Source organism: Poeciliopsis prolifica, unplaced genomic scaffold (assembly GCF_027474105.1).
Source record: "Poeciliopsis prolifica strain line A6 unplaced genomic scaffold, Auburn_PproV2 SCAFFOLD035, whole genome shotgun sequence".
Lineage (NCBI taxonomy): Eukaryota > Metazoa > Chordata > Actinopteri > Cyprinodontiformes > Poeciliidae > Poeciliopsis > Poeciliopsis prolifica.
Window position 1 is genome coordinate 21,192 of NW_026562410.1, and position 21,715 is coordinate 42,906.

At 39.9% G+C, this 21,715-nt stretch overlaps 2 protein-coding genes across 2 annotated transcripts; both read right to left on the reverse strand.

Moving 5' to 3' along the window:
• Nucleotides 1-1,905: 1,905 nt before the first annotated feature.
• alpk2 (alpha-kinase 2) lies at nucleotides 1,906-6,599 on the reverse strand. Its single transcript, XM_055052294.1, has 9 exons — nucleotides 6,152-6,599; nucleotides 6,040-6,070; nucleotides 4,707-4,834; nucleotides 4,569-4,613; nucleotides 4,158-4,456; nucleotides 3,169-3,257; nucleotides 2,862-3,079; nucleotides 2,733-2,781; nucleotides 1,906-2,656 (listed from the first exon to the last, which is right to left on the reverse strand). The coding sequence occupies exons 1-9, from the start codon at nucleotides 6,597-6,599 to the stop codon at nucleotides 2,449-2,451; spliced, it is 1,515 nt and encodes a 504-aa protein (XP_054908269.1). The 3' UTR covers nucleotides 1,906-2,448.
• A 9,594-nt stretch (nucleotides 6,600-16,193) lies between these two features.
• Nucleotides 16,194-20,318, reverse strand: oacyl (O-acyltransferase like). The gene is given in 21 exon segments (XM_055052288.1): nucleotides 16,194-16,264; nucleotides 16,267-16,297; nucleotides 16,395-16,453; nucleotides 16,456-16,536; nucleotides 16,771-16,860; nucleotides 16,863-16,956; nucleotides 17,172-17,244; nucleotides 17,246-17,293; nucleotides 17,382-17,439; nucleotides 17,442-17,491; nucleotides 17,575-17,654; nucleotides 17,730-17,895; nucleotides 18,104-18,205; nucleotides 18,282-18,384; nucleotides 18,448-18,660; nucleotides 18,725-18,757; nucleotides 18,760-18,899; nucleotides 19,003-19,132; nucleotides 19,230-19,308; nucleotides 19,391-19,524; nucleotides 20,252-20,318. Coding segments are annotated over 21 exon segments (1,902 nt in total).
• Nucleotides 20,319-21,715: the final 1,397 nt, after the last annotated feature.

Genomic DNA, 21,715 nt, shown 5'->3' on the forward strand with positions numbered 1-21,715 from the left:
CCGCTTCATGGCTGCATGTTTCACAATGCATTTTCTCTTCTGTAAGAATCTTTACCAACACATTGCTTGTGTCAGTTTGTTCATTTCAGCGCATGGTGGAAACAGAGGCCCTGACCAGCGTAGCTTTTTGGTCAGGGCAAAATTCCCGTCTCCCTCCTCCACCTTTCACCCCCTGCCTTTGGTCAGGGTCGATCAATACTTCCCCCGTAGCTTATCACTAATGTGCAACTGGCTGTTTGTCCAAACTCTGCTCTGTCTACATAAAGACTTGGATGGGACGGCTTAACCCAAATGCACGACGTAGTCACCCTTGTGAACTCAGCAGCACTACTGGGCTTAAATTTACAAAGATACAAGGAGCTCAGAGCAGAGGGCAGCTGGACGCCCAATGCAGCACATCAATGAATGTATCTATAGAAAGCATCGAAACAGAAGGTAGGTTCTTGCTTTAATAATGTGTTAAACTTACATATTTATTTGGATGTTAATTAAAAAAATTTAACAGGAGAATGTCACAAAAGATGAACGTTGGCAAATTTGTTTGGATGTTATACTGGGTAAATTTTCGTGCCTGTGTGACATCTTTCTGGACCAACTCTTATTTAAAGTTTATATTTTCGGAAACCTTTTCCTCTTTGATCAGTCACATTCTCACACAGCTGCAGTCATCCCCACAATCAGTAACAAGACACTCGGTTGGACTTGGACACTTTGGATAAGCCTGCTAAAAGTAGAAACGTGTTTCCTGTGTCACTCTGTGTTTTTTTTTTTTTTTGGTTTGTTTTTTTTTATCCCCGTTTCTTACAATTAGGACTGATGCCTTTCTGCTTCTTTCATTCACTCCACAAACTAAACTCCAGATTATCCTTTTGTTCTTCCAGGTCGCCCCTTCCTCCCCTCCAACAATCTCCATCTGCACACCTGCGGCAAAGTTTGTCCTCCAGAGCTGTGGAGTGTGACAATGGTGTTGTTTTCTCTATCAAACGCCATTATCACACTAAATAGCTACAGTGCGGAAAGGACCTCAGTGCACCCGCTTCAAGTCGGGGTTTTTGCAGTTGATTTATTTTCTCCCTATATGTTTTGCGCTCTTCAGCGTCTGTACTTTCCATTCTTAATGTCGTGGCAGAGGATGAACATGTGTGGCCGTGTGTCAGAGGTGGTGACAGCAGGGGACATGTTGCACCGCCGCAGCAAAAGCAGGGATGGAAAAAGACATAAAATCTGTTGAAAAACATGATGTTGAGACCTTTGAAGCGACCCTAGTTCATTCCTATTTCTTTATGTATTTATTTTTATGTCATTATTATTATTGTTACTATTATCATCATCATCCTCATCATCATCATCATCATCATTATTATTATTATTATTATTATATTATTATTATTATTATTATTATTATTATTATTATTATTTTGCATGTGAAACCACAGTTTGATGTTTTCTGTTCTTGATTAATTCCAAAATTTTTGACATGTAAGCAGTACTTATGTATGTATAAGTTTTACTTGCTATTCTATTTGGCATTTTGTGATTCTGGATAAAATAATAAAGTGGATGCTCCAAGCTGTTCCTGAGAAATAAGAAATTTGAAAAATGTAAACAGATTGCACATGTACACAACCAGGTTGGTTTTTCAGAGAAACAACTAATGGCACATATGTTACTGAAAACAGGAAAAAATTTTTAAAATAGTTTACTATGCACTATTATTTGCATTAGAAAAATATGTGTGCACTTTTTATGTCCATTATGAACTGTAAAGATACTCAACACATTATGGTGACTTTATATCATCATGTCATTATCATCTTTTGTATCCCAAGCACTAATCATCTCCTAAAGCCAAATTGGACATTTTAAATTACTGAAATAATTGAAACACACATAAATCTTACTAAATCTATATATCCCATGAACTTTAATATGTACACAGAGGAAAAGTCCCAAGCTTTTCATCCAAGTAAGAAATCAATTTCAGCTTTACCACCAGACAATCCAAAGAAATTCAAAGCAACCACACATACTGTCTATTGGCATACATTTTTTGTTTTTTTAAAATGATTAAATCAAAGTTTGAGATCATAATTAAAAAAATAGAATAAACTATTTGTGAAGAAAATTATCCAACCAAGCACTCTAAGACATGACAGTTTATAGCTGATTAAGTATTACCTAAATATATCACAAGTTTTCACAGACTTGAACAATAAAAACTCTAGGATACAGGTAGAAATTGTCACAGAAATAAATACAACGCTTTTTCTCAATTGTTCAGATCAGACACCAGGTTCTGGCTGCATGAGGGTCTCTTATTTCAGAGTAAAATGTCTCCTTAGTGCTGCAGCATTCTGCAACAACCAACAAATTGATTTATATGCCGGAAACTCTGAAGTACAAAGTCCAAGTAGGAACAAAGATCGTTTGCTCAATGTTCTCCTGATGCTATGACTTGTTCTTCACTGTTGGCCCAAATGTCTTCTTTTTAGGGGCGGCAGAAGATGGGGGTTTGGGTTTTGGAGCAGCCGAGACCTTTTTGGCCTTAGGCTGGAGAGATTTGAGTCCCAGGATCTCACAATACTTGTTGCATTGATGCAGAGCTTTAAACTGGTCAATAAAGGAGGTTGCACAATTTCCTTTGAATCCCTTATACCTGTAAAGACATATCTTGTTGAGTCACCGGCATAGACTATTTTTAATGCTTATTTTAAGGGAAGGGAAAAACTCACCCTTTCTTACAAGTTGCTATCCCCACATCAGTAAGCTTCATGCCCACTCCTGAGAAAAAATCACATGGATTTTAGCACTCACACATTATGATTTATTGCACAGTTTGTTGCAGTACTTGCTCCCCTGACCTTGCATGTCAGTAACCAGCAGATTGCCCTCTGTGTTATGGTAGACCCAGTGTTGGAAAGCGCAGCATTTCTGCCCTGCCTCCGAGTCCCGTCTCATCACGTTGATCTCTTTACCGTCCTTCACAGAATACTTGACAAAGTCTCCGATGAGCTCCTCTTCCAGTGTTGCGTAGGGGATATCATTGGATGGACGGTGGATAAGGTAGATGGGAATGATCCTGGTGGAGGAAATTCAGCAGGGCAATGCTAGTCTGTACAGATAATGGATGCCGTGGAGAAGCTGCAGACTGGTAAACATGTCACTCACTCTGGGACGTCTCCGAAGGCTTCGACAGACTGAGCTGCTGATGTGTAAGCCTTAATGTACTCCCTCGCTGTGTTCTGGACCTGACACTCCTGCAGAATAAGCAACACTTTCTATAACATCTCCACCCACAAAGGCAGTCAAAGGTTTACAGAAAATATTACCTTTTGCCAAAAATGACATAATAAAAGAGAAAAAAAGCCATAAATAAATAAAGCAAATATACAATATATGAGTATAAAAATAACTGTTGATAGCAGAAAATACAAGTCAAAATAACAAAGATCTAATTTAATCAAGTAAGTTATTAATATTACGAAAATAACATCTACAAAATAAAATTAAAATGTTTTCTTGCACAAGTTTTTTCAGAAAATTATCTTATATTTTATTTAGCTGCCGACCTTGCACACTTTAAAAAAAAAAAATTAAATACTTGTTTATTTCCATGTGTTGAAAATGTTGGTAATAATTTATTTTTTACATAACTAGATATGCATTTGCTAATTTTTAATTTTAAGATTTTTCTTCAATTTGCTGAAAATATTATTATTCAAGATATTACAATAAAATAAGCCAAATTTATTTTATTTGTCACACAGGGAGGAATGGCAACCTGAAAAAACTGTTTCAACTGTGACATGCAAAGTAGGAAGCATCGTGTTGTTTGAGGTTTTTGCTGCTGCAGAGGCTGATGCACTTTACAAAACAGATGATCATGAATAAAGAACTTGATGTAAAAATATTCAAGCAACATCTCAAGACATCATTCAGAAAGTTAAAAAAAAAAGGGTTTTCTAAATGGAAAATGACTTAAATCATTTACAGACTGGCTTAACAACAACAAAAATGAGAAAGGACAATATTTTTAATTTAGGAATATGAATCCTGTAATGTTTATAACTGCATAAAATTACCTGCTTCTCTTCCTGAAGTAATATCACAATGATGTATTTTACATTCACAATAAAACCATTTGTCTTTTTCTTTACCTCTACAGCCAAATGGAAATTCTTCTGAAGCAGGTCGTCGTTGTTATTGGTCCCGTAGCTGATAGCGTTGTGCACCTTGAGCACGCAGGAGAGTCCCGGTACCAGCAGGGGGATCTGACCCGCCTTCAGCTTCGTCCGGAAAGCCCGCCGATGCATGCCCTCGCCAAAGTGAACTTTTTCTGTGAGTATGCTGATGGGTTGGTTCTCTCCAAAGTACTGATCCGACAGGAAATCCTCTTTGAACAAGAGCCTCGAGCAGTGAGCATCCTCCTCTTCACTGCACAACTCTTCAGGCATAGCTGAGAGAAGAACATGCATACTTTGTACTGTCTTCCTTCTTCTCATTCTTTATTTATTGCAAAAAATCAAATTGAACTGAATTATTCAAAGTAGCCTTTAATAAGTACTCACATGAAATTATCTTTGGGGATGCAGGTATCACAATCTCACTTAAAACTAAAACACAGCGAGAATAGAAAAAAGATGATCTTAATGTGCTTATTTTTCTTGGATCGCGCATTTTACAATCGTTTTTTTTTTTTTTTTTACCTTCATATGTGAGCACGTAGTCTAGGCAGACAGAGCCATGGGAGCAGCTGAGCTGGCACTCGTACTTGCCCAGATCTTTGTGGGAAGCATTGGTGATGATCACTGACACTCTGCTCTCATCTCCTGCACTTCAGAGACACACGCAATTTAGTAATGAAAATGAAAAAAAGATTTCTAAACGTCACTGTGTTTGGATTTCATTGCCAGCTTAAAAACATCCTATTCAGATGTTTTTTTATTTCCTTCCAGCAGTCTTTCTACTATCCTATGAGCATGCTAATCCTTGCTTAGAGATCAGTTACTGTTTCTGAACCTGAGCCATTTGCACCACACTATCAAAGGGGTCAAAGAACATTTAAAGGAAATGTAACTCTATGCACTGGAATGGGGAGTGGCAAAGAAGCTGGAATAGATACAGTGCAGTGCATAAATATTTATTACCTTTTGAACTTATTTTTTTCATACATTTTGTCCCATTACAACCGCAAACGTTGACATGTTTTATTGGGACACTGAGTGACAGACCAGAACAAAATTGCACATAATCGTGTAATGGAGTGACACATGGCTCAGACATGAATCTGAACCAAAAGGTTGTGCTAATTGTATTCACTCTACTCTGAGGGCCCCAAATAAAGTCCAGAGTGCTGTCAGAAGTCACCTAACTGGTGAAGAGAGTCTGTCTGTCTGAGAGTAATTTAATATCAAATAAAAACACAGTTGTTCTATAAAAGGCCTCAGAGCATTATTGAAGAAACATCATCAAGAAAACCAAGAAACACAGCAGACAGAGAAGTCTGTCTAAAGATGTGCAAATTAAAAGCAGACTTAGGTTCTAAAACAACATTCCAAGTTTTGAACATCTTACAAAGCGAAGTCTAATAATCTCAAATGTAAAAGAATACGGTAGGAATGCAGCAGTGTAAAGATAATTGGCCATCTTAAAATGGCAGGCTTGGGAAGTAGTCATAGAAAACTATGGTAACTCTAGAGGAAAAACCATTTCCAGCTTGCAGAAAAGTCATTCATAAGACACAGGGTGCTATAGTGAAACATGGTGTTGGTAAAGTCATGCTATGGGAATGGTTTTCTTTAGAATGGACAGGGAAGCTGGTCTAAGTTTAGGTGAAGATGGATGAAGCTGTAGCCACAATTATGATTTATGTTATTGCACTGTCAACAATTTGAATGGTCCAGAGACCTGAATCCAAAGAGACGCTCTGACAAAACCTTAAAGGGGCTGAGACTGACTGATATATAGTATCTTAAATTGTGTTATGCGGCAGTGTCTGCATGGTTTGGTAATTTAGCCATGTAAAATGACAGTAAATACCTTCTGTTAATCTGAGCCAGGGTGCGCGTCTCTGCTCCAGGTCACAGTGTAGTCTGAGTGCACTCCAGCAAACTGACACCAAAGACACATACTCTGAGGGGTCTCCGCTCACCGACACTACCTGGATGGCCTCTACCACTTTCGGATCTGTACACATCACAACAAAATAAGGACGAATATAGAAGAGCCTGTCCCAGAATAAACAGCTCCTGTTGGCAGTGCTTGATGAGGGCCCTCACCTTCCTTGGAGGGATCTTCTGTTTGACCACTTCGCCGTGTGCTTTCTTCTGAACAGCTGTGGTTTTTGGCTGAGTCTCTTCCCCTTTTGCTTTTAACGGAGTATCAGTCTTTGATAGCTTGGACTCCAAAGCACTGAGAATTTTGCCAAACGTATCCCCTGACACGCGTCTTTTAATAACATCGTCATTCGTGATCTCTTGAAGATCAGAGAGATGGGGAGCTTCCAGGAGACACAATATCTTCTGGCTGCTGGTTTTTGCTTCGACAACAGACTGATTTTCATCCCACTGAACTTTTTCAGCTTTGATCCCCTCCAACATATCCACCTTTTCTTTTGCAGATTTTGGTTTTGCTCCATGCTCTACATCAACTGATGCCTCTGTTTCATGATTAGCCGATGCTTTGTGACCATGTTTCTTTTTCTTCTTGCCATGAGGCTGCCCGTGCCCTTCTCAGTTCCCACACTGGTCTCCTTTACAAGTTTAGCCTCCTTGGCTTCGAGCCCACCCTCAATGTTCTCAATAAACATGATTTTCCCCAGTTGCTAGGTGGCTTTCTTGCTGCTTCCAGGTCTGCTGCTGCGATGTACTCTCTGTTTTTTGGCAGCCTGTGCTCCATGATGATGACCAGATGATTTGTCCTTTTTGGAGTGCTTTTTGCTGTCTGAGGGATTCTTTGAAGTTTTGTGAGGCATTTTCAGCTGAGTTTGCTCAAATTCAGCAGCTGTGAAGACAGGTTCTGAGACCCAGGGGATGAATGGATCGTTTAAGTTTAAAGTGATGCATGCAACACAATCCTTCTCTGATATGAACAGATGATCTCCAGGAAAAACTGTGAACCTCGCTAGATCTGTGCTGAAATCCTTGATCTCTCAGCTGCAGAAAGGAAAGGCCACACGGTGTCTTCAATTTGTAGCTCCTGTCGTTCATCGGGAGAGAGTTTCTCATCATTTATTGTGTCTGCTTTTTATGAATCGGCTCTGGTGACCTTCCAGAAATTGTTTGTTGGTAATTCCACCCAGGGCCCGAGATGGTGTGCAGTCTCGCACATGACCGCAACAGATGCTGTCACTCAGGTAGGTTTTTGTGCAACTTTGGTCTCCTTCCGAGCTGCTGCTTGTCCAACAGTCGAGGGGCAGAGTTACCACTGGAGGGGAGCTAAGCACATAAATAAGCTCAGGACCACCTGACTCACCTGGCTTGCTCCAAACGGGGCTAGAAAAGTGTTAAACGAGACATTTGTGGGTGTGTCCACCTCTGGTTCATGAGCGGAGAAGATACTGAGCTCTGTTCGACGCTTGTCTCCTTTTATCTGCTCCTCAGTCACAGACCCCTTGAACAGATCATCTTCAAAAACTGATGATAAAATAGAAAAGAACAAGGACAAGACAATCATTCAGTTTAAAAAAAATCAACAAATCAATTTATTGTCCATACAGTGCCTTGCTAAATGATTAAAGTCTATTGAAATATTTTGTCATGTCACAAACTTCTTTATTGCTGTCTTGGTTTTATATAGGTCTTTTAGTAATAGGAATGGTATTGAAGAAAACATGCAGAAATGAAAAATCATTCATGCTCTTTACAAATAAAAAAATCTGAAAAGTGTGACAAGTATAAATATTCAGCCCTCTTCACTCCAGTGCGTCCAATTCCCTTCAGAAGTAACACAACTTTAATAATGTTAATCTGTGAATGGACTTAAATGTGTCAAGAGCTTAAAGGTTTGCACAGAAACTTTAGCAGCATCATGAAGGCCAAGGAACAGAGCAAACAGGTCAGGGATATGTTTTGGAGAGGTTTAAAGGGAGGTACAAACAACGAGTGGAAGTGTCAAGACATGGCTGTCCTCTTAAACTAACAGGCCACAGGAAGCAGATGATAACTCTGGAGGAGCTGCAGATATCTAAAGCTCAGTTGAGGGAATTGTTTTACAAAACGAGTTTTGGTAGTAGAGTTTACAGTCTTGTATGTTTTTTACGGCTCTGCAGCCATCCACGTATAGTCAGGCATTTTTGTAGCCTATCTGCAAAACAATGGCAGAAGACTAATGCTGATTATGACCCTCAATATACCAGTGAACTGAGGTCATGATAATAATTTGCAGTGGGATGTTTTTCTGTAGATCGATGCATAGTACAGAGTAAATCTGGAAAATCTGTTAGAGGCTGGAAAAAAAAAACTTTGTACGAAGGGAGAGGTTCATTTTTCAGCAGGACAACAACTAAATATACAGTCAAAGCTACAGTGGAATGGTTCAGTCAAAGACCTAAATCCTATTGAGGATTCCAGACAAGACTTGGCTCAAGACAGCTAGACACAAATTCACCTACACTTTTCAGACATTTGTTTGTAAAATATATATATAAAAAAACATATATAACATCAGTTTTGTAATTATGCAATGCTTTGTGTTGGTTTGCACATAAAATACCAGAAGGATACAATAAAGTTGTGGAAAAAATATTCCAAAGTTCAAGGGGTATCAGTACTTTGCATGCAGCAAAGTACTGATTATGAGCCATTCGCCTCATAATATTTCAAAAAAGTTCAGGTAAATAAAAACAAAACACAGCGACGGCTTCTTAAGTTGCCTGTTTCCAGAATGAGTTTCCTGGTAAACACTCACCTTTCTATAGAGCCACAAAGTGAAACTTTACAAAACCTCGTTTCTTCCAAGTGCCACCCGACACACAACTCATGCCCTCTGCTGTACTGCCATCACTCAGACTTGCTGTTTGCTCCGAGTGGATGAAAACCAGTCTTCTGCTCCCAAAGACCCCTGAGCCTCCTGATCTTGTGTTTTTAACTGAGACGTGGTTCGAATGAGTGCGTTTAAGGGTGTAGGAGACAGCTGGAACTGGGCAGAGTCGTGTTTCAGTTCTCAGCTGTGCTCTCCTCTCACCCCTCTACCCTGACACACCGCAGATGCAGGCTATTATCAATGAACTGTCAGCTATTATTAGATGCCATTTCTATCTGTCTGAGGTCTTCTTTTCAGGCTCCTCTGATCCTGCAGTGCTCCTCGACTGTCGGGTTTTCAGATGGAAGCCAAAAGGGTTAATCCAAATAATGCAGGATAAAAGTCCAAATCCCAGGTGGCTTCAGCCTCGTGTGTGGAGGGTGTATGCGTGACAGACTGGCTGAAGGTATGGCAGCAATCACAAGGACATGAGCAGGAATGTCTCTTAACATTCTTGCTTTGTTTCCAAAATGTGCAACTAGTTTATTCATTGGCCAACAATGTAAAGCCATTCGCTGTTTGCTGTGGTGTAAAGGTTGAATCTTTCCAGCATCTCCAACACATTTTCACACAGGTCATTAATGCTCTGAATGTATGTAAGTGTGATCAACAGATACAGATCAAGCCGTACAGTTTTTCTTACCAAACTGAGCATAAATCTGTCTCAAATAATGCCACAAATTAAAAATATATCTTACCTCCTGGAGCACCAGGTCTCTGTTGGTGTTCAAATCCACATCTTCTGTTATTTTCAGCTCGATTGGATGGTTATCTTCACTAGAAAATAAATCTTGTTCAAAGGTCTTGAATATCTGTCAAGCCAAGGGAGGTCCAAAACCCAGAGACACAGTTCCAGCATTGAGTGTGACTTCAGTCATTCCAGCATCTGAATCTGCTCCCACAGAGAATGATCCAGCCGGAATGTTTTGCAGAGCGGAGCGCGGGGAGGACTCTGCCTCTAGTTCTCCTCTACATGTACACAGAGGTGCAACATGCTGGGAGACTCCTCTGTCATGAAGTTCAGGTCTTGAAGCGTCAAGGCACAAAGAAAGGTAGCTTTGTTCAGAAGGGATGAGACTCTCTGGGATATCTGGGGTTTTTAGTGGCTGATCTTGCACACCCATAGTTTTGCTGCCTTTCCTCCGCCTCTGTAGCCCGTAAATCGTCTTGCAGCGTCTCTGGCTCGAAGTGAGTGCTCACCTCCTGCAGTGCTTGTGTCAAAGCATCAATCTCAGCCCCTATTTCTGCAAAGGCGGCCGTGATTTCTTCTGCCGGATCCTCAATAACCCCGGTCCAGTCTGAGAGCGCGCTGGCCCAGCTGTCCACTGATGACCACCTCTCCACTGGTGACCAGCCAACCCTCCTGTTGTCACCAGGACTGTAATCTGACTCTTGTAAGGAGTCACTTAAAGCTTGATGATCCACGTCCTTGTCTCCCGCATCCTCACCTGTCAGATACTGGCACGCGTCCATCCAGAGCTCGGCGGGGCTGACACTGTGCTGCCTTTGCAGGGTCAAAGCTGTGACCTCTGCTTTCACAAATCTCACATCACTTTCCGACATCCAGTCCACCTCCCAGGCATCCACAGCAGGTGCTCGTAACTCATCAGATTGGCTTGCCTCTGACACATTGGTCTCTGAGACTTGTTCCTCTGTAAAGCTACTTTGACACTGTGTCTTAATGCCTTCTAATAACACATCGGGACATGTGCATCACTGTCTTGGTCTGCCTTTCCGACACCCGACTGCAATGTTAACTGGTATTCAAGATGTGTGGTCTTATGACGATCTTTTGTGTTGGTAAGGATGAAATCCCGCGTGTCGCTTTCAAAAATATAAAGATCTGACAGAGGTGCTGGAACCTCAACAATGTCTAAATTCTGGGATTCAGGCAAACTAATTTTGTTCTTCAGGCAGTACACCAGAGATGTTTCTGGTTCTACATGCAGCTCTGTTGTACTGGATAGAGCTGGAATAGAGTCACTGCAAAGATCAGGCAAGGAGATACAGCTTCACTTTCTGGTTCCAACGGATCCGTACAATAAGGTGCAACGAAGGCAGACTTTTGTGAAGACTCTAAGCAAAGAGACATGCTGCAAGATGAATAGTTTAAACTATCACTGTCAGATCGTTTCTCATTGGTGGAAATGTTTATTGTGTCATTTTCATCTGGGATGGACAGCCCAGATAGCGTCTCTGGTTCATGCACCTGTACAATAGTTTGATTGTCTGTGAATGGTTCTGCAGACCACTCAGGGTCGTTTGGCAAAGTTGTGAGGGGTCCATCAGGACTTGAGGATATTCACGTTCACTGACCCAAGCAGTCAAACTGGAACTAGGACCAGGCTCTGTGTCCAGGGATGAATCACTGATGTATCTTTCTGTTGGGACTATTTCCTATTTTGATTCTGGGATTCAGTGCCTGAAAAGAAACAAATACAATCATCGTTGGAACTCGTTGCCCAACTGTGAATAAACCACCTGAAAATGCCTTACAAATACATTCCATCTCCCTTTATCCGCTACTCAAAGGGTTGTGTTAATCTAATCTAAAGGCAATGCATTTATTCACATTTTAACTAATATCTATAGACATTTGAAACATTTGAATAAAATGGAAAAAAAGTGCCTTTCACAATAAAATATTTAAATACAAGTGGTGGTGTGATGGGTGGTGGTTGGGCTTCTTCACAGCTGTCACAGGGTGAGAGGCTGTGTGAACCCTGTGCAGCACTAAACAAGCAGAGGAGGGTGTGGGGTCCGGGCAAGGGGCCACGGGTGCCCACCATCAGCAGCTTTAGAGATGATGGATTGTGATGATTGGTTTGAAATAAATGCCATGATTTATTTCTGTAGAGGAGTTAACCTACACAGAGTTGTTGGGAGATGAATGGAGATAAGATACAAAGCAAAGGTGAAGGAAAACTTATGAGAGGCTGCTATTGGTACTGTTCCAAATTATCAAACCATGCAGACAGAACAAGTTTTCTGTCTGCATGGCTGTTCATTTGTTAAAAGTCCAGTCAAAGTTCAGAACGTGGTTTTTTTTTTCACAGACTGCGCTTGATCCAACTACAAAGAAGATGGAGCAGTTTCAAGTCCCCTCAATCTATTATTATTATTATTATTTTTAATTATGCTATGCTTTGTGTTGGTGTCTCACCAAATTTAAAATGTAAAATGACTAATAAAACTTTTCAAATTTGTGAAAATCCTAAAAATGATCCTAAATAGGTCAAATATTCCTCCTTACTGTCATACATCGTGATGAACCCATTGGGATTTTTCATCTGACTTACTCTCTCCCTCTCTGGCATGCTGATGTCAGTGGTCCCACTGACTTGTTGCCAAACTAATTATGAAATGTCCCCGAGGCTTTTAACGCACCGAAAACTATTTCCCCTGTTTTCTTGGTGGTCAATGTAAAAATGAACAAGCACACAAAGAGTCTTTGAAGCTACAGGGGGTTTAAATGACTTGTCAATCTCATCATTTTGCTTTTAAATTACATTTTATGATGTGTGAAACTGTTTTTTTTTTTTTCGGAAAGTGGGTCACATGTGAAACATCGGTGGGGGCAGTGGTTTCAAAACTTTCACTCTGACATATAAGATGGAAGCTGGCGGCAGAGTTACTGGAAAAATACCAGCTCATCTTCACTCCTGGCCTGCATTTGTCACATTTCAGCCTCATAAAGGACACCTGACTGAGTGCTGCAGCTTCAGATGTTTATATTGTGAAACACACACCTCAACAGCTGAGTACACACTGCAGATAAAAGAGCATTTCAGACTAAAATTAGAAAACATTTGGCCATCCTAATATTTGCAAACTTGTCCAAAATGCAAGACGCATCTCAAAAAATTAATGTTATTCACCACTTGTCATACTGACTCATAAAAAGGGATGAAAAATCTTCATGCTTAAGAATTTATACTTGCATAACAACAAGAATTTCTGTTGGATTTTTTTATATATATTTCGTTTAGATTAGACTGTCTGGAATGGTTGATTTTTTTTTTACTTCAGGAAGAGCTTGATATATGCTGGCGAATTATAAAACTGTGAACTACTGAAAGCAGTTTAAAATTGTTCTTCTCTGTCTGATTCAGAACAGATCTCCCATTAAAGTGTGCGCTGGTTTCAGGATAAAAAAAAAAGTGAAAACCAAACAAGTTGATGCTATGAACTTCAAACAGTCTAAATTTGACAAATTACAAAACAGGAAAGACCGGTGGCATTATAATTCCAGTTTAATTGAGGAGATGAAAACTGATGCTCAATAAAATGTGAATCATGCAGCAGCAAGAGTGTTTGTTTCAGCCACAAAGCCACAATCAAACGATGAGCCACCCCATAGCTGAATCATAGCTGATAAAATTATTACAATTAAAACTCTTGTCTCAACTGCTGGGGGGATTTCCAGCCAAACAAATAGTACGTACCTTTTCATGGCCGTGCCGTAGAGGATATAGACCTATGATGTAGGACTTCAGCGAGCGCTCAGGCAGAGCCGGTGATCTTGGGGTGTGGGGTTATTTTTAGATGTTGTCCCCCGCAAGTACACAGTCAGTTATCTGATATTGTGAACATGTGCTGATCCTGATAAGTACACTTCCAGACAGCTTCAGGGATGGCCTACTTTGGCTGATGAATTTTCTGATCAATTATAAACAGAGCCAGATGCAGTAATGGCTGCAGAGAGAGAGAGAGAGATCACGATTAATGTTTATCGTTGCTCATGTAGAGCCTTGCATGTACATGAATAATTATTGAGCCTATAATTTGTCATGTTTCAACAATAAATTGTGATGTATTTTAAGCTATAAAATGTGAAGTAGAAATAAAGTGGTTATTCATTTTTAAGTTTTTTTTGCAAATAAAAGGAGGAATAGTGTGATGTGTACTTGCCTCTGTAAGTCAATACTTCTTTCATTGAAATTACAGCTACAAGTGTTTTTGCCTGTCATGCCCAGGTTTGCAGATGTAGACTGTAATTTTCTGCTGCCCCTTCTGATTAGATAAGACAGTGACCAGATACAACTAGAGATCTGTTCATGAGCCTTTAAAAAACTCTTCTGAAGGATCATTTGATCTTCATTAACAATCCCATTAAGATTGATGATTGTTCCTTCATTATTTAAGTCCTTCATTCTTATAATCAGAAGTAGTTCGTTTTCTGTCCTTATATTTATGTCAGTTCAGTTTATTGTTCATATTTCTACTCAGGAAATGCATGTTAATGAATGTGTCCGTTTGAATGACTCTGGATTTATACTTTGATTCAATTAGGAGCTCATTGTAATGTTACCCAAGCTTCAGGATAATAAATATTAAATCATTTATCCTTTATTAGAAAAGGTCAGACTATTAATAACGTCCTTTAATGAATGGTGAGCTATGCAAGGCTGATTAATTCATTACTTAAGCTGTTGTATAATTTAATATAGTACAGGATGAACCAGCCTTTCTGTTGTGAAACAATACTTTTATTGAAACGTCTTGTTTCTGAGCAGGAGGAGAAGAAGGGTGACACAAACTGCTAAAACTGTGTTGTGCTGTGTAACACTGTGTAACACTGATTTCCACACACCTGTTCTTGTTTTGCCCTGTAAATCTACCAGGCAACTATTGACATATTATTAGACTAAATTCACTTGTGAGGTAGTTGTGACTTTTTATTGACTCATAAGGGCGACGAATGTGACCTTTTTCCAAACAAAAATAGAACATTTGAATGGGAGCCTCGTATGATTTCACGCATCTTGAGCATGGACGTCGCGAGCTTCTGGAGTTGATGTGTCCTCGTGGTCTCATGTCGTCATTAAATGGAAAGGATCGTCTTACCACAGCAAGCTATATTTTCACACACACTGGCTTCATGCTGGCTTTTGAGCTGCTCTCCAACCCTCAGCCTGGAGTGAAGGAAACCACATTTTCTTTCGATGAAAATCAACTGAATGGAGAACCAATTGACAGAAGGTTTAACAGACAAAAGGCATTTGCTGAATTTTCTTTTGTCATCATTCTTGTTCCAATAACATGGGGCCTCTATAAACTCATCAGTATTTTATTTCAGGATGCTTGGTTCTTTATGATGGGAAAAAAAACAAACAAACTGATGATAAAAAAAATCCAAGCAGCAATAGCAGCCTCAGCTTTTCTTTGAGGTTGCTGACTGAGATTGTGTCAGCGCAATGCAATGCACAACAAAGCTCCTGCTCCACATACACTGTAACTGAGAAGGCTGTAAACGTGGCCATGTGTTTGATGTCACTGGCAACTAAAACTCTTTGTGATTCTCTCTTCAGCTGAGTCCTGGTCTGGTAAATGGTCGTGAACTACTTATAGAAGAAATGCAGTGAAGTCATTTGTATACTTGGACACTTGAGGGACGTAAAAGAAATGGCCGACATGAGAAGTGAGTCAGACAGAAAAAGCAACCAAGTTAGTTAGGTGGTAGCGAAAGTACGGTCATTGTGACGCATTTATTTTAAAATGAATTCTACAAAACTGCAACAGGAAATCCTGTGAGGTTTGGGGAGAAAAAAAGTGTAATCATTGCTGTTGGATAAACATTTTTGCGAGTTTATGAGCTTTTACAAATTTCCGTCAATCTTGATTTCCCAGAGTAAAAGCTCATGGAAAGACAAGGAGAAAACTCTGACAGACAACTATTATCATTATCTTGATATGCTAACAGCTCAAGTTGCAGGCAGTGGAGACGATATTTCACAGCAACATGTCCTGGATGACACCATTGGGTGTTGACAACTACAGCTAATCCACTTAATTTTTAACTCCTCTGGGATTTTTGGTTGGTGTTCAGGTATTATTTGAGCTTCTGAGATGCTAATCAGTTCCTCTCGGCCTTATTGCCGCGGTTACGCTTTACAGCAGCTGTCTCAAAGTAGAAAAAAAGGGACATTCAGTGAAGTTTTGTTTGGCTGCTGTGTAAATACAAGGATGAGCGCTTCTCTTAGACACACTTCAAAATGTGGAAAAACAAGGTAGATGCTTTGATCTCCATAAGAAATTAAGTAACAACAATAAAACATCTACTAATTACAACTTTTGCGTAATGATTTTACTATGGCGGCAATTTGCCAACTCCTGACAAGGGATACTAATATATGTATATGAGCGTCGCTGCGTGATATGAGGCAGATTCTCTAGATGCATTTGGGTTTCAGGAAGCGGTAGGGTTTCTCAACCAACACAGTGAGAGCGCATCCGACTGCCAGGTCAGGACCAGATGGCCGAGGAACAGGTACATCTGTAGAGGACAGACACCCATTAGCATGGAAATATGAGGAGAATAGAAAGACAAGAATGTTTATTTGTTAAAAAAATGATGACGATGAAATGCTCACAAAGTTGATGTCTGTGTAGTGGATCGGCGTCTCTTGCATGCCATTGTAGAGGACGATGAGACGGGATGTATCAGATAACAGGCAAAGCTAATGTTGGAAAGTGGAACCCAGAAAGCAAAGGACAAGAATGTCTGGATAAAACCTGGAGAAACAAATACACACAAAAACTGAGACGCCAGTTCTTCCCTTCCCTCTACACTGTGCACTTTAGACTGCAATGTCTGGAGTTCAAAGATAAACATAACCTAATACTTGTGGCGAAGGTTTTGGTAAAAGCAACCAAAGAACAAAGAAGAAGAATGAAACGCGCATGCTTTTTTTCAAAATGAAATTAAGTGTTCTGCCAAACTGAAGATGTAATTGGATTTATTCAAACCTCCACAGCCCTCCTCACAGGCTAGTATGATCCAACTCACTGTCAGGGCCCAGACTGGTCTGTGCAACCCCTGATATAGAGCATGAGCGCAGATGGATAAGGTGGGGTTTCTTTCAGGAAGTAGGCCAGTCCGATCAGCAAAACCATCAGAGAAAAACAGCAGAACCAACCAAGCGCTACTTGCCACTGAATAAAGAAATCAAGCACAAATATGCAAAGCTGGGTTTCAGTTTAAAGTTACATCAGCTGACGTGCAAAAACCCCCAAAAATAAGTCAAAATGAGTCAAATTTACTTCCACCAGTAAACAAGTAAACATGCAAAATACTTAAGCCGGTTCTACTTTATAAACGAAGTAAGAGTTCTGAAATTCTTCAAGAATGGAAAATCTAAATAACTCACCCTTCCCTTTAATAGTTGATCTTTCTTTCTTGTCAGGTATATTCCTGTTAGGATCCCTATGAGAAACGGTCCATCTTGTGTACGGTTTCACATAATAATGCAAAACATAGCTGTCTGATGTTCTGCAAAGATAAAACTCTTCAACGTAAACATGTGGACGCTAAAAGAATTTATATTATTTACTGAACCTCTTTAGGTTAGCAGGTTTACATTGTGGATGGCTGAAAGACTGGAAGGTGGAGGTGTGCGGTTATAGCAGCACTGGCCCAGTAGTGCTCACCAAAAGGCCTCCTACCACAATAGCAAACACACTTCTTTTACTGAAACAGAAGGAACAGAATGGAAAAGGTTATTACTCTAGTTTATATGGTGTTTGAGAAGATGTTAAAGGATGTGGACATACAGTCTATAAATATAGACCAGCAGGGGGGTTGTGGCGAAACACTGGAAGTCCAGAGACAGGTACCAAGTCCAGGGAATACACTGAGGAGACATTGGGAGAGAGGCAAAAATGAGCTGAAATTCCTCCTGAAGACATAAGAAGCTGATGAAACTTACAATCTCATGGACTGGTAGGAGATTGCTAACCAGCAGTAAGTTAGTCCACCAGTAAGCCTTGCAGTCCATCAACATTTCAACAAATGGGAACCAGTAGGGTCCCTGCCGCACCAAAGAGATGATGCTGATGGTGAGACACACTGTAAACAGATGTAAAGGCTGAACCCTGGAGTGGGAAGATGAAGAGAGAAATGTTACCTTTCAGTCCTCAGATTTACTGTACAAAAACATTATACTTCCTTTCACCCATTAAATTTGCTGACATTTTCTTACAACTCCAAATTTATCGGCAGAATAAATATTGAACAATGCCTACAGGGTATGAATTATTTTGTAAAGCACTGCACTACAGGCATCCAGTCATGATATCATGCCTTTTAATCCTCTTGAAGAGATAGTTTGCGACCAGACCGAGACTTAAATTGCCTTCTGCCTTGTCGATTGAGCTCAGCAAAGACCTGGCACTGAGTAAACCTCTGAAAAGTAAAGTTAGAAGTTAGAAATCACATTATGTACCACAATAAGGTTAGCAGTATTTCAATGAAGTCTCACCCCAGCAGTAAGAAGGTGTCAACAGCGAGAAAAACAGGCCCGCTTATGGTGAGCACATATACTGGGCTGCTTTCAACTGCTTTCCTCCATGTTTTGTAATTATCTACAATAGAGACACAACAATGTGAATCCAATATTTGGAAGATGTTACAACCTTTCTTCTTACCTAGGTTGTTAATAACTGGGAACTGTGCAGAATGGCCACATATAATCCACAGCAAACTGAGGACACGGATGCCGTTCAGAGAGGTGTAATTTTCACATCGGGAAGAGGAGGCGGTGCTGAGGACTTCCTTGCTTGTTGTCTGCAAGGAGAGTGCTTGAAAGCAGCTGGAAACGCAGCTTCGAGAAAGACACTGTCCAGCAGGTCCAATTCTGCCTGTAAAATTAAACATCTGAGTACTTGTCTATTAGGAGGAGGGCAAATAAAACATTCTCCTTACCATTTTCCTCTAATGTGGCCCCATTCATTCTTTGTCATTGGTTTTCAGGGTGCCATAAAAGTTTAAATGGGAAAACTCTATTGTGGGATTGACCATGCTGCTCTGCTCTAATCTTCTTAAGGCTGTGAACAGGGTGGCCACAAGAGGAATGGCTAACATTACGCAACACACACACCTGTGGAGGGAAAAATAACCAAGTTTAACTCAACCATCGGCATCGAAGAACCAGCATGCAGAGTGATGGGAGTAATATCAGGGGGACTAATACACTGACATGCAGGCAATGTGATGCATCAAGAGCAACTGCGTCAGCCATACAGTGAGTCATAATCAGCTCCCAAGAAGACTGATTGGTCAGGATTGGAGGTAATGGACTAAGGAGGGACTTCTGGTTAAGCTGAAGTCTGTCTATTGGAAAAATAGGCACCAAGTGAGGAAAATGTGAAAATAACCCTAAAGCAGAGAAAGACAAATATGCAGAGAATCTGTCTTATTAAACACTCACCACACTGCACCAGTTGCTTCACATCGTCTTCCCCACATGAGTCAGGAACACAAATACCCACAAAATACTGTGTTGCTCCCTGCAATAGCAGGGAAAAATATTTACAGTTTTTCTCTATAACTTTCCATCCATCCATCATAAAGGTTTTTATTGGGAATCACCTGCTTCAGGAACACCTGGCAGTACTGAGCAGAGAAGCTGGGGCCGATGGCCGAGCGACACTGCTGCGGCGAACCAGGCTGGTTCACGTTACCTTCTTTAACACTGCTGCCCATCTTTCCAAAGGAGTCATACACTTTTGAAAATAGGAGAAAAACATTGCCCCTTACGTTTTCCATAGGAATGACAATTCCTTTTTAATGAGACATTCATCTGCTTTGATATGGAAGTAGGTCAGCATTTAGCCCAAGAGGATGTCATTCTTATAAAATTAAAAAAAAACAACAAAAGAAATTCAAGAACATTACATTACATACATTAGATTGTGTGGTCCAGTCAGGCCTGTTTGCCAGATTAAAAGTGTATTTCTATGACAGCAACTTTAAAGAATATAATACATATTTTTCATTAAACCCACTTTTCTGTCTTAAAAGTAATGTTTTATAGCTTTGAGCAGAAAATCATAATTAACAGAAATAAAGGCAAAAAAGATTAATTTGATGTCTTCGGCAAACATTTTTCCTTAAGCTTTTCAGTCATGAATTTATTTACACTCACTGCCATTTAAATATTAGGAAGAGTGAAATATTTATTGCACTTGTCTTTTATCGTTATATTTTTTTAACCCTCTCCAGGCAGATGTTGCAGATTTGCAACAGCTCAGTGCTACTTAGCTAATCTTTGCAAGTAATTTGAGCCTAAGAGGGTTAAATGACCACAAACACAACATTGCATTTGTAAGAATTAAATCTAAATATGTGCCAGCTCATTTTCAAACAAACCTGGGGCTCTGTTGATAAAGAAAAAAATATATCCAGTCTGCCAAACTACAAGAAAAATATTCAAAAGGTGTGAGCACTTACTGAGAGCAGCATATTCCTCTGGCTTGTCCTGGTTTAATTCCCAAAGGAACGTGTTGATATCCTTCATACATCTTTGCAGTATACTGTAGTTGAGTGAGTTTCCAAGTGTAAAACTGTCGCTCACTAACAGAAGAAACACAAGCCAGCCAAGGGCCATTTCAGTGCCAACTCGACCTCTTCCGTCCATGAGGTGCTTAAATAACAGAAAGGGTCACCTCATCAAACAGAGAGGAGCATGAAATTGATCTTCTTGTGGAGAAATGGAAAACTGCTTTGGAAACTGGTGCAGGGGGGATTTTCTGCATCAGGTGTGAAGAGCATTTAGTTACTTGAAAAACAGAAGAATCAGAGCTGAACACGTCACTGCACAGCACGACAGTAATTAATGTGGAATCGCACGCATGGTCTGCTTCCTGAACAAGCATCAGGCAAATTTAATTCCATCAACCAAACCAAATTGGATTTCAGTAGAGCACATTTTGAATTTGCTGTTGAAGGTTCAGGTGTTTTGCTGTGTTGTACCTGAGAGCATCACTGACACAAAGCAAACTACATTATCCCTGATAGAACTTCAGAGACACTAGAAAGATGCCTGCATTTATTTCAAACAGTACCTTAATGACAATAAATATTCTACACCCATAATAAAATCTGTGCAAACTGCCCACTAGAGGGAGACATTGTCTCACCAAGCAACCGAAAGAGAGCAAGAGCTTTATCTGGAAACAGTGCAGCAGAGGCAAGAAGAAACGTTATAACACAGACTTTCATTAAAGCTAGACATTATTAACATTTACTGAATTTAGTTAATTACAAATTTACAAATACTGAAAGACAAATTATGTGTAGTGTTGCATGAAAAAAGTCAGTCAAGAATGAAATGCATACAAAAATATATTGACCAATGAAAATGTGAAAGCGACAGTGACGTAAAGGATTACTGGCAAAGAAAAAGAATCAATTTTATTCCACTTTAAATGTGTACAGTGGCATCAATACTTTTCAGTACCCTTTTGTAAAAATGTTTTAAAAAGTTTGCTTGTATGTATTTCTTTTTGTCTTAATATCACACTCCACAATTTAGAAAAATCTGACTAAGTCTGACCACATCTTGAGAGGGGAAATTATTGTGGCCAAAGGTTAGGTAAATGGCAAAACACACTGTAAACAGGTGCTATGACAAGCCATTAGCATCAATAAGACATTTTAACGCCTTGCTGTAAACTGTAAATCACAGAATTTTTTTGTGCCATAGTGTTGTAAACTTTAATGAACAAATGATAGTGCTCTGCATTAGATTTTAGGGCATTTTCACCCAATAAGTACATTGCAAGGGCAGACACAACCAGAAAGATCACTGACCTTTTGGAAAAGACTGAAAATTGTTGAAAGTACCTGCCATTCTGCTGCTGTTTTAATCATATCCAGTTTCACAGGAAAGTTTGGTATGGTATTTAATTCGCT

What these genes read in the sequence shown, in the direction of transcription:
- alpk2 (XM_055052294.1), bottom strand. Translation starts at nt 6,599, where the DNA reads ATGTTGGAGGGGATCAAAGCTGAAAAAGTTCAGTGGGATGAAAATCAG. An exon ending in ATTTCCATTTGGCTGTAGAG is followed by an intron (nt 3,258 to 4,157) that starts GTAAAGAAAAAG and finishes CTTATTCTGCAG; the next exon opens with GAGTGTCAGGTCCAGAACAC. An exon ending in GCCTTCGGAGACGTCCCAGA is followed by an intron (nt 3,080 to 3,168) that starts GTGAGTGACATG and finishes TTCCTCCACCAG; the next exon opens with GATCATTCCCATCTACCTTA.